Source organism: Lepisma saccharinum, chromosome 5, assembly GCF_977018435.1.
Source record: "Lepisma saccharinum chromosome 5, izLepSacc3.1, whole genome shotgun sequence".
Classification (NCBI taxonomy): domain Eukaryota; kingdom Metazoa; phylum Arthropoda; class Insecta; order Zygentoma; family Lepismatidae; genus Lepisma; species Lepisma saccharinum.
The window spans coordinates 29,356,250-29,368,337 of record NC_139233.1 but is presented as its reverse complement, the minus strand read 5'-3'; the positions used below and the strand labels follow the sequence as shown (position 1 = coordinate 29,368,337).

At 34.2% G+C, this 12,088-nt stretch overlaps 1 protein-coding gene across 1 annotated transcript in view; it reads left to right on the top strand.

Annotated features, from left to right (window-relative positions):
* LOC145987736 (importin-4-like) overlaps positions 1-12,088 on the top strand; it is a 128,433-nt gene that overhangs the window by 17,380 nt on the left and 98,965 nt on the right. Inside the window, exons 4-6 of the mRNA XM_083122393.1 lie at positions 2,063-2,248; positions 7,533-7,790; positions 10,269-10,463. Of these exons, the coding sequence (XP_082978519.1) occupies positions 2,063-2,248; positions 7,533-7,790; positions 10,269-10,463 (639 nt within the window). The remainder of the gene's footprint in view (positions 1-2,062; positions 2,249-7,532; positions 7,791-10,268; positions 10,464-12,088) is intronic.

The following is a 12,088-nucleotide window of genomic DNA, read 5'->3' as shown; positions in this document are numbered from 1 at the left end:
AAATTAAAACTTAAGCAAATAGTAACAACACGTACCTTCGTTTAGAATTCTCTGCAACCTGTGATTGTAAGTTGACACCAGGTGAAAGACTTAATTATTATAAAGAAATGGGATTATGAAAAAGTAAGTTAGGTATGGGTCATTCCATATCAAATCAACCTATGGTCTGAGCCTTGACGAAAACTGCCAAATTTCAGATTTTTTGGGCAGTTAGTTTTTGAGTTACTAACTTTCAAAAAGGCAAAAATATCCAAATTTGACGACATTTTGAAATCTTTAATGAGCTGTAGATCAAAAACTATTTGACATCGAGATCTCAAATTGGTGTCATTCTCTTCTTCTATTAATGGGGTTTAATTTCAACTTTGAATATCTCAAAAACACCCCTTTTAATATTGTTGCATTATTGCATTTCAAATTAAAGCCTGTTGTCGCCTGGTAATCAAGGGGTCCCGGGTTCAATGCCCGGTGGAGGCACAATGCACAGTGGTTCGGATCCCACTTTAAACTATAGATCCAGTCCCGATTAGCCTTCCTGTGCATAAAGTGGACTTAAAATAACCAATCAATCAATCAAACTAAAGCCCATTCAAAGAAGAAGAGAATTTGAGCTCTGTAGGTCAAATAGATTTTGATCTACAGCTGTTTAAAGATTTCAAAATGTCGTCAAATTTTGGGATTTTTGCTTTTTTGAAAAAGTTAATAACTCAAAAACATGACTTCTTGGCCAAGACTTAAGCATATGTCTAACTGTTCCAAAAATCTGAAATTTGGCAGTTTTTGTCCTCTTGATAGATACAATGAATAAACATAAATGAATCCTAAAGGTGAAAAAAATATATATATTTGTTGATTTGACATGGAACTAGAAATGTAATAGTGAAGAAAACAATGAGGACGATTAATAGAAATCTAAGCAATGGGTGGATTTAAAAATATAGAAATAAATAAAGACTCAAAATATTTCCAACCACCCATTTTTAATCATTTTTTATTTACTAGTAAGGTATATTCTCGAGGATAGTAAGAAAAACAATAATAAAAGTAAATAAAATTTAAAATTAAATGTAACAGTGTAATTGTCTATTAATTATGTTCGGTAACTAATTGGGAAAAATATCGATTATCTCCATGATAAGTGTTTGTTAGGTCTGTCCATGTAAAGAAGCGAAAAATGATGTTTTGGTGTAAAATTGGCAGACACATCTTTTGTTTCAAAAGCAATATCCTTTCCAACCTCCTGGCTACGCACATTGATTTAAAAAAATGTGATTGTTTTTCAAGGAATATTGTCAATTTTATATTGAGTTGGTATCATATCTATCACCAGTATCAGTTAATTTTAGGGTTGGGCAGATATGAAATTTTAACTGATACCGATAAAGTACCGATATAAAATTTGCCAATACCGATAACCGATATTCTACAAGTCTGAAATGAAATTCCAAATGGTCCTTGAAGAACCTGAATGGATCATTGATCTCCTTAATAAATGTGTGTTTCGAGATGACTGCAGTGCATATGAAGTTGCATATTTAAAAATTTACTTTTTCAAAAAATAGGGCATGGAGATTATCTATTAAAATTATAACAAAATGGCAGAATTTTGCAGTAAATTATAAGATATATATATATTGGATTGGTAAAATAAATCTGTAATTTTACCGATACCCTGATATGCCTATATTGGCCGATACCAATAGAGTGAGTACCAGTTAATTGGTCCCATTCCTAGTAAATTTTATTTTGGCAATTTATTGGCATCAACAGATTTTCATTTCAGTCCTTCTTAGTACTTACCATAGTAATTTGTTTTATTACTATTGTGTTTTTCTACATCATTTTGCTAATGTCCATGAGGACAAGTGGTAAAATAGTTGGAGCAAATTCATTGAATTGTCCATAACTTATGCAGGGTTTGAACCTAAGACCAACCCAGGGTTTCCTAGCATTTGTGATAACTGATAATCACTCTGTCTTGGTGACTGAGTACTTATTATACTGTCGGAAATTTTTATACTTAGGATATTTATTATATGCATGCTAATTTTTCTCTTTCCAGCTTGGAATGTACACTTTGAGTATAATAACAGAGATATCTCCCGATCAGTTTCTAGTTTACGTAGAGTCTTTTGCGGTCTTGTTCTACAACACCTTGGTGTCCGTTCAGGATCCTGCATCCAATCTGGCCTACTACACTATCATAACTATGATACACTTTCTACCTCTGTCCGAAGGAAACACTTCTGTAAGTATTTATCATTTATATTTGGCAATTTTCATTGCCAAATATATTGCATGTTGATTATTTTAAGACTCCTCTGGATGTTTGTAATCAGTAATGTTTTTGAAGAACCACAACGATCTACAGCCAAAAAAGGTTTAGAAACCAATCAACTTGAATTTACTCAATTTGAGTGCTGAGTATGAATATGACAATAATCAAACTCGTTACTTGACTCGTAGTTTTAAGATTTTGAAAGCAACCCATCACATCCTTATGTCTTTGCCTGTTTATTATGACTAGGGCTCGGAAGTTGAGGAAAAATCCTTTTTTTTTCCCTAATGTCCGAAGACTAGGCCCAACATAATATATGTTCATTTTGGGTCATTGTAGGCCAGAAAAAGGTGAGTTTTATTTGTCCTTTTTTGCCTTTTTCGGCAATTTTTGGCTTATTGGTCCTTTTTTAGCCTTTTTTTAGGTCTTATTGTTTTTTTTTTTGCAACTTCATCTTCTTTTGACTACGTTTTTACTGCCCATTCTCAATTCGAATCATCACCAGTTCATCACCTCTTAAACATCTTTTCTATAGTAAAGAAATAAAAAAAATAACTAAATATATTTTGGACGACTGAAGCAGGTACGGTACAAGGTCCTTTAACCGTAACTTGTCTGGAAGGTCGCACTGTAAGTGGCAACTTTCTCTTGTTTTGAAGCTTTCAGTTTTTTCGCACTGTGTGTTCCATACCACCAGAATTTTATATTTTTTTTGATTCATTAAATATGTAATTAAAACTGAAGTTATCAATTAATTTGGATCACATTTATAAGTCCTTTTTTCCATTTTAGGTCCTTTTTTATATTTTTAGGTCTTTTTATAGGTCTTTTTTTGGCAATTTATAGGTCTACAACTTCCAAGCCCTAATTATGACACATTTTCTCTCTCCAGAAAAGTGGAAGTGTTTTGTTCATGACTAGCAGCATGTGACACTTAGGCTTCTTATTATTTCTCTGGAACAACTCTCGATATATCATTTTTTGTTTTTGTTCGTTTGTTTACATACATATAGAGATATATACAGCATGTCCAAAAATGTCATTTCATAGTAGTTTAATTTCCCTTGTATGTTGGGTACAGCCGGATCCACTAGTTTTGCCCGTCAAATTGTCCATAACTATTTTCATTAATTTTTTTCTTACATCCTGTGTGTTTTTAAGCGATGGATTTTTATATGCTGGTGCAGAAGTTGTCAACAACTTGTTTTGAGTTTTCTTTTAATTCTTGAAGCTCTTATTGGGTCAAATAAAGTGCACAAACATGGTGATGGACAATTTGCGTGGTAATACTCATGGGTCCCACGAAGCTTATATGAGTAAAAACAACCCAATAAGTTTACATCGTGTACCTTATAAATGTTCAATGTGAACACCTTTCGTAATACGGCACACATCCATCCGGTAGTCCAATGCTTCTCAACACTTTCGTTCAACACACTTTGATGTCTAGAACTCCTCCCTTTACAGACACTTCCAGTTTGAAACTTTTTAATGAAACTTATTAAACCATCAACAAATGTTGCTATCGGACGGAGGACCACTTCCAAATCGCCTTTGAAAGGCTTGCTGAACTGGAACAGCAGAACCACACCTTGCAAATTCAATGACACAAAATGACTTCTGCATGGGAGTCGCCATCTTGCAATACACCTACATCGCTGTGACTGATGAAAAACAAATGATAAAGCAGCAAACTTCCACAGGCATTTTTATTTTGTACTAGTACGATATAAACATTCACCTTTGTTGCAATGTACCAACTACTTGAAACCCCAATAATGATTTTGGGACCTGGCCTTTGGCATTCCCAATCCCAATTTGGCAATTAGATTTCGTTAGACCATACTGATTTTCCAATTAAACATATTTCGGTAAAATTTCAATGTTTTTCCCATGTGCTAACTATGTTTATTGAAAGAGAAAATGAAAGTGTTTTACTGCCCACAAGGTCGAGGTCTTTTAATGAAACTCTAAACCATCTTCAAACTTCTACACTAAGTAGTTGCCTTTTTACTGCACATTTGAAAATCTAATGCTTAAGAACTTACTCCCGGAAAGGGTTTTAGGTTTAAAAAAGTCCCAATAGGATAAATTTTGTAAATTCAAAAATCCTGTAAAGGTGTCAAAAAAAGAGGACTGCATATAGACAGAATTGAAATTGATTTGCACCTTTTGCAACATTTTAACCATTCTTATGATGTGAAGTATATGAGAAATTCCAAATTGTGCAAGGAACTTTTTAAAATATTTTTATATGACTGTTGTAAAATGTTTTGTGTTTTTAATGATTATGATGACAGAAACAATAACTTGTATTACTACAGGATTTAGTAGACGTTTCTAGGCAGTAAGTTGGTACAAAATTATAATAATAATGTATTGAATTAAAAACTTATTATTATATTTGTATATTACTCAATGTGTTGTTAAGTCATTAAAGCTACCTTTTTAGCTCTGTGTGTGCTTTTGAAAGTATTGTAAATGCCAAATTAATTTATGGTCTGGTTGAAATTTTATACTATACAGGAGTGGTGCAAAAGTAGTTTGACAGTTCACAGTTGACATGTGCCAAGTAGGTTTAGCATTACCATTTATTACAGCAGTGATATTATGTAAATCCATGGGTATAATGTCTAGGAATCATGGGGGCCACTCAATGTGAAATACAAAAGAAAGACTGTTGACCTACTTTTGCACCACCCTGTGTAATTAATTCAATACTATTTCTTTTATTGTCTTTAATGCATTTTCAGTGTTGTGTATAGGATATATTGTTTACAACGCTAAAATAAACATATTTCTATTTCTGAATGTTGGACATTTATATTGAGACTAAAGTGGTGATGTCATAGCTTTACAATCGAAGGCTCCTGGGTTTGATACCCAGTGGAGGCAGTAGGTCCAGTCTCAATTAGCTTCTCTGCATAAAGGGGATTTAAAACAAACAAAACGAATTAACTCTCTGCTATCTAGGGACCTTCAGAATGTTTTTCGTTTTTCAACATGTGGCAGGCTGAGTGGGATGAGATAAGGGGGAACAACCTTCGAACTATCAAGTCCATCAGTGGTGCTTGGTGTTCCTTGTCCCGTCCCTCCCACCAAGAAGAAGTCATCTTAACATGGCTCCGACTCGGACATCGCTGTCTAATGGATTGTCATTTGCTGCAAGGACTGGACCCTCCATTGTGCCATACTTGAACTATCTTTACCTTTTTTCATGGGTTGTGTTTGCCCGTGGAAGTCCATTTATAACTTGCTTTAGATAAGGGGACGTTCCCTGTATATATATTGAAGCGTGCAAAATGGCCATATGTGCCGACGCACCCAACAATTTTAAATTAATCAATGAATTAAAACAAAAAATTAAAAATGAAATTATATTGAGCCTCTATGCAGTTACTTGTAATGGCAAATTGTAAATCTGTTGTTGGTAAATGGACCGGTCACTCTCATACACATAGCAGCAAATGGTTGAGAACAATCAGCTGGTTAGGGTTGGGGGAAAAATCCAGCTGTCAGCTGTGGTGTTCAGTCAATATTTGATTTTTTTCACACAAAAGGTTGTAATGATGCCAAAATTTGCCATTTTCATGATCGTTGTTATTGCCATGGAAGTTATGAACATTTTTACTGAGTATAGTTTACAGAATTGTCACAGAAATGTTTGGATATCATAAATTGTTTGCAAGTTTGGTTCCAAATATGTTGACTGATATGCACAAAAATGAAAGATGGAATGTGCAAATGAAATTTTGGAACACCACAAGAGAAAGTGTTATTGTTTTTGTTGGATCAAAACAATAATCTGGAAGAATCTCACTGTTGACAGTGGAGGGTTAGAAATAGCAATTCTAAACTGGTTGAAGATTTTTTTGTACAGAGGGAATGCAAAAAAAGAAAACGTGTTCCATTTTACAAGCACTATGTTACATTCATTTTTTTGTATTATTATTATTTTTTTATTTATGAATTGGCTTGTACTTCTAAAGTGCACCTCATATATTTTGCATTCTTGATGATGAAATAAACTCTGCCAATATAGGATGACCCAAAAAGGACTTTACAGCTTTGTAAGTGTATAAAAAATTATTCGGAAAAGTTACAGAACTGGTTGCGGAGTCATTTTGTATGGAAATACATCAAGTTTGGCTAGTGTTGTGGAATAGTACCAAATTCTGCCACAGCAAGTGCCAGCGGCAGTTTCATTAAAAGTGTCTGCTTTCACAGGTCAAGAGCGAGCTCACAGTGTGTTTTGGTTTGAAGAAATGAAATCTACAATCATTGTGCAATGGAACTTCTGTATCCACTATGGGAAAGATCCTCCTAGCAGGCCTACCATTTACTTTTGGCTTCATTGTTTTGTTGAGACTGCTTGTTCTGTATGGTTTAAGACCTCATTCGAATGTCATTTCAGTATATTTGACATAGCTTGGGAGGAAGCCGACCAGACACATATCTGGTTTCGAGCCAGCACCTGTTTTTCTGAGAAGCTCTGTTAACACTTATACCTGCAATATTTAGACATCAAACACGAACTGGGACGACGTTACAGTCCCAAGGTCTCCATATTGTATAATAATAATAGTACAACACAATAATAAAACCTAGCAAAGATGACCCCAATCTCATTTCATGGAATCTCTAAAGTGGAGTTGACAAGTACTGTCAGTTCCTAAAAGGGACGCTATTGGTGGGAAATGTTTGAGGGGAGGATATACTCGGCTCCACGTGGACTTGACAGAAAACAGGGAAACAGATCTTTCAAAACTTTCTTTGAAGTAAAAGTGACATTTTTATGAGGACTGGCTGATGACATAAATTCCCAGCACGTCCGCATGTTTCCGGTGTTATTGTTGAGCAAGTGAAGGAAAGCTTTGTTTGTAGTCCTACAAAGTCAACCCGATGTGCATCTCATGAAATCGGCATTCCACGTATGATCATTTGGCAGTGTTGAGAAAATGCATCAGATGGGATGTCTACTGTATTACCAATGGGAGCCAGATTGAAACGAAGTAGTTTTTTTTTTTTTTTTTTTTTTGTTTTTTTTTTGGCTAAAACTATGCATTTCCTTACAAAATGATACTACAAACAGTTTTGTAACTTTTCCGAATACATTTTTACACACAAAGTTGTCGAGTCCTTTTTGGACCACCCTGTATATCAAGCAGTTTTTGCATTAAGTATACACACACACACATGCACACACACAGAAAACCACATTTAGGTTAGTCTAATTTTCTTTTCTTCCTACCAGTTTCAGAATCTGTATTTCAAATTGATGCCCAACATTATGGCCATTATAAAAGCGCTTGTGGTTAAGGATGAAGAAAAGGCCTGTGAAGCCATGGAAATCTTTGACGAAATGATTGAGTGTGCAATTTCTGTCATAACTCCTCACCTGAAGGCTATTATTGAGATGTGTCTGGAGATAGGACGTGATGCATCTTTAGGTGACTGTGTCAGAGTAAAGGCAATACATTTTGTGGGTTGGATAACCAGAATTAAGAAAAAGGTAGGTCTGGTTTACTTAAGATAAATTTCATGGCTGATTTTTTTGTTGTGAGGTTTTACAGTTTTAATCATTGCATTAGTGTTTTTTTAATGAATACTTATAATGTTCAGATGCAGTAGCGGCTTCTGCCTATTTGCACGTTCACACCCAAATAAATCTGCAATGCAATTAATTTTTATTATACTTATTCACTGAACACCATCTCCTTCAAAATATCAAACGTTTCCACACCACATCACCTTTGCTTTACCAGCGCCTGCCGCTGAGATACGTTCACTCCGAACACAAGTCTTGTTCGCCACGTGGTATTATGGGCTTCACACACACTGCTAGCATTGTGTTCCAAATGCTTAAAATAAACTTTCCTTATAGCGCTGTAGTTGAATTATCAAGCTGCACAGGGGGAATGTGGATCAGTCAGCTGTTTCCATATGTGCCTGGTGGTGCATTACAAAATTGTTGCACTGTCAAAAGCTCGTTCCTGTTTCAGTGGAAAGTGTTTGACAATAAATAATAACCTGATTTTAAAAACACTTTAATACTGTTCAAGAACACGTATATTGTAGGTGTGTGTTTATTTAATACCTACATATTGACATCAAAACAACAAAGATATCTTAGCTTAAATTGCAAAATGTTCAATTAATTTTTGTCAACAATAAATCCAATTCTTTTTAAAACAAATAGTCACATAGTGGTTTGGATCCCTGTAGGTCGTCTCTTATTTGCTTTTCTGTGCAAAAGTGGACCTAAAAAATAAACTCAAACAAAGAAACAAATAGCCACGGTTAGGATTTTCCTCTAATCAAGGAAGATCCTCGGTTTGGTGCCCCTACGAGGTCGGCACCCCAGATAATCGCCTGGCCCCGCTTGTTTGATGTATGCAAATGTTATTATTCTTGTTCACTATTATCAGTGGAGCGAAAGAGAAAGTTTGTACTAAATATTTTGCAAATCGACAATAATATTGTAGATTGGTATTTCTATGGCACATTTTACTTCGTAACTCAAAAATTACCAAAATGTCACTTACCATGTTTTACACCCGAACCCTTCATTTAATAAATATTACTTTTCTGTAGTCTGGGAGTTTCTCAGAGTCTGCAAAAATGCAACACTAAACTTTCTTGGTGTGTGTAAATATCCTTACAATTATGCAAGAATGCATAACTAGAGACATGCATATTTTGTCTTTGACAGAGACTTGAAATAACATACTATAATGCTCTTTCTTCATGTTTTTGAAAGGTGCGAGTTGCATTTTCCTGCACGCTTTGTCACAGAATGATGCAAAATAAACTGTAGAATATGAAATAAACTCTTAAACATGAAATTTAGAATTTTTTTACCGATGCAACACTGAAGTCTCAATTATCCTGTGAGTTACGCAAAACACAAACAAATTGATTAATTCTGCTGTGTATATATTTATACATGGGCCTCCTTTACATAGAAACACACTTCATACTCTGACAAGTACATAAATGTGCTCTTAGAATGCAAAATTTTTTTGTGTAATTTTTTGTATAATTTTAAATCAGATTTAGTGTTATATTGACCAATTTAACACCAAAATGCTATTTTATATACCGCTTATCCCAAAATGTGCAGACTTGATCTTTTATTCATTTATAATTATTTATGTGGCTCTATGCATTATTTTGGCATGAGAGTTGTGAATTTTGTGATGAAATACTTTGGTAAATTGATATGGTATAGTTCCAGTCAAAAACTATATTTTTATAAATATTCTCATCCAATTTAAATTGTTTCAATTTCCAAGTATCAGCAACATTATATGTGGAAATTGGTAGTAGTATTAGTAGGGGCCTGCATATTTCGTTTTTGACGAAAAAACGAAATGTGAAAAAACCCATTGTAGTGTTAATTTTTCTTGTTTTTGAAAGGTGACCATTTTGTGACCATGTTTTGTCACGAAATAATGCGAAATAAACTGCAAAAAGCGAAATTAACTCTTAAACACGAAATTTACCGTTTATATACCAACGCGACACTTTCTGAAGTCTGAAGTATCCTGTGAGTTATGCAATTCACGGAAAATTGATTAATTCTGCTGTAAATATTTGAGAAGCAAAAATAAACCCCTTTACACAGGAATAAACTTAATACTCCGGTAACTTCATAAATGTGCTATTAGAAGGGATAAGTTTATTTTGCGTAATAAGTGCAGTTTTTAAATCAAACTTAGGATTATATTCACAATTTTAAAACCAAAATGTCATTTTATATAGCACTTTTCATGTAATTATTCACCGCTATAACACCGTAATTTCATTTTATTTACCGCTTTTGAACCCGAAATCGACTCTGTTTTGTACCGAAATTTTGCTTTTTTAATTACCAAAAATATGTGCCTCTAAGTATTAGCATTGATATTGTGTCTCAAGTAGTATCTGCTCAGTTCTAGTTGAAGAATATCATTCCACATATAATGATCAGCCTTGTATCTCTCTTCAGGCCATTGTTAAAAACAAGCTTGTGGAACCGATTCTGGATGTGCTGTTTGGCCTCATGTGCATGCCCTGCAACAATGATGATTCTGAAGAATACTTTTCGGATGACTCTGAGGGCAACACCCCGACTCAGTGTGCAACACAGACGTTAGATGTCCTTGCATTACATCTCCCACCTGACAAGTTGATACCTCCTCTGGTGAGTGAATTATCTTGTAGTGTTTAGTACCTGAGAATAAGTTTCTAGTCTTATTAAATCTTTATTTCACACATGCTATGAAGTACATTTCAGTAAAAATTGTCAATTGTTTTCATCTTCGTCTGTGATTTCTTATAAATAATATTTTACTGAGAAGGTAGGTCAGTTATGAAAGTGTTTGCACAATAGCATTCGCTTTCTATAAATGCTGAAAAAGTTAAATATTGCAATATTGCAATATGAGGATCGTGTTTTCTTATCTGCAGTTACAACCCTGTTATGGGACAGAGTCACTTTTGTTTACTATAGTGTGTTTCAAAGTCACGCAACCCATACTTTGGTCGTTTGTAACATTAAAACTGTATGAGATATTTAAAAGTTTTCCGAATTATGAATACTCATTCATTGAGATATATTTCAATACTTAACATTATCAGTTTAATCCACACAGAAAATCCTATAAATTAGTAACTGGCAGATGATGCATTTATAAGTTTTCCAGAAATGCACTTTTCAGTTAGGAAACTGTATAAGAAATTTTCGAAGGGTCATAATTAGACATCTGACGACTGATGACATGTTACTCTGTCATTTGTGACCAATATGAGTCATGTGCAGTATTTAATGAGTTTGGGACTTGCGTTTTTAGGAGTGAAAAAGTGCCATTTTAGGGCAATAATTCCTTAGCTGGCAACACTTGTAGGCTGAAATTTTGTCAACAGTCGCAGGCAACATGTACGTAAATATTGGCCATATATTTTCATGAAAAATCACAATTCATAATTTTGCACAGAAATTAAGTGTAAAGTTCTATGCACCTAACACACTGTTCTGTTGTCAGGTGTGGCAAGAGGCTGTCCTGATTAAATCATTGAGCTAATCATGTAAAACAAGCATATTTGGAAACAAAGCAAAAGTTTCGAAAAAGTTATTCCAACTGGAATGCTTTTCTTCTGTCACTGTGTCATCGTTATTATTTATGGATTGGAGGTGAAATTTTGGTGAATTATGTTTACATGTTTGTACTATGACGGGATTGTAATTTTGATTTGTGGCAATTGTGAAGCAGGTGCGGTCTACCCAATTTCCTGATATTTTCCTTTTTTTCAGAAAGTTAATGTTGGGATGTAAGTAACATGTCGTCAAGGGCCGGTCTTTTGTTGTGATTACCTGCTAATTTCAACCTATTTGCATCCTTAAGTCCGATGCCAGACCCCAATTTCAATAACATTGAAGACCTTTCCTTGAAAGATAAATGCTTTTATGAAAAGCAGTTTTGAAAACACTAAAATAACTGTATTGTATTGTTATTTGAGTATGTCATAAAATCATTTGTATATTTATACACAAAAAGATCAAAATTGAAATATTGTTATTAGCAGAGCTGGGTTTATATGTAAATACATACGTACGTTTATGGTGATTTAAGACAAATTATTGTCAATATTTTTCCATATTTCTACCTTTAATACATACTTTTACATATTTAAAGAAAACACACTTATTTTTACATATTTCAACAGGTTTATTTCACATATTGTCCTCCTCCATGGCTGTACACTCTAAGGTGCTGTGCTTTGGGCTCTGAGTGCAGGACGGCATGGGCTCAAATCTGCCTGGGTTCA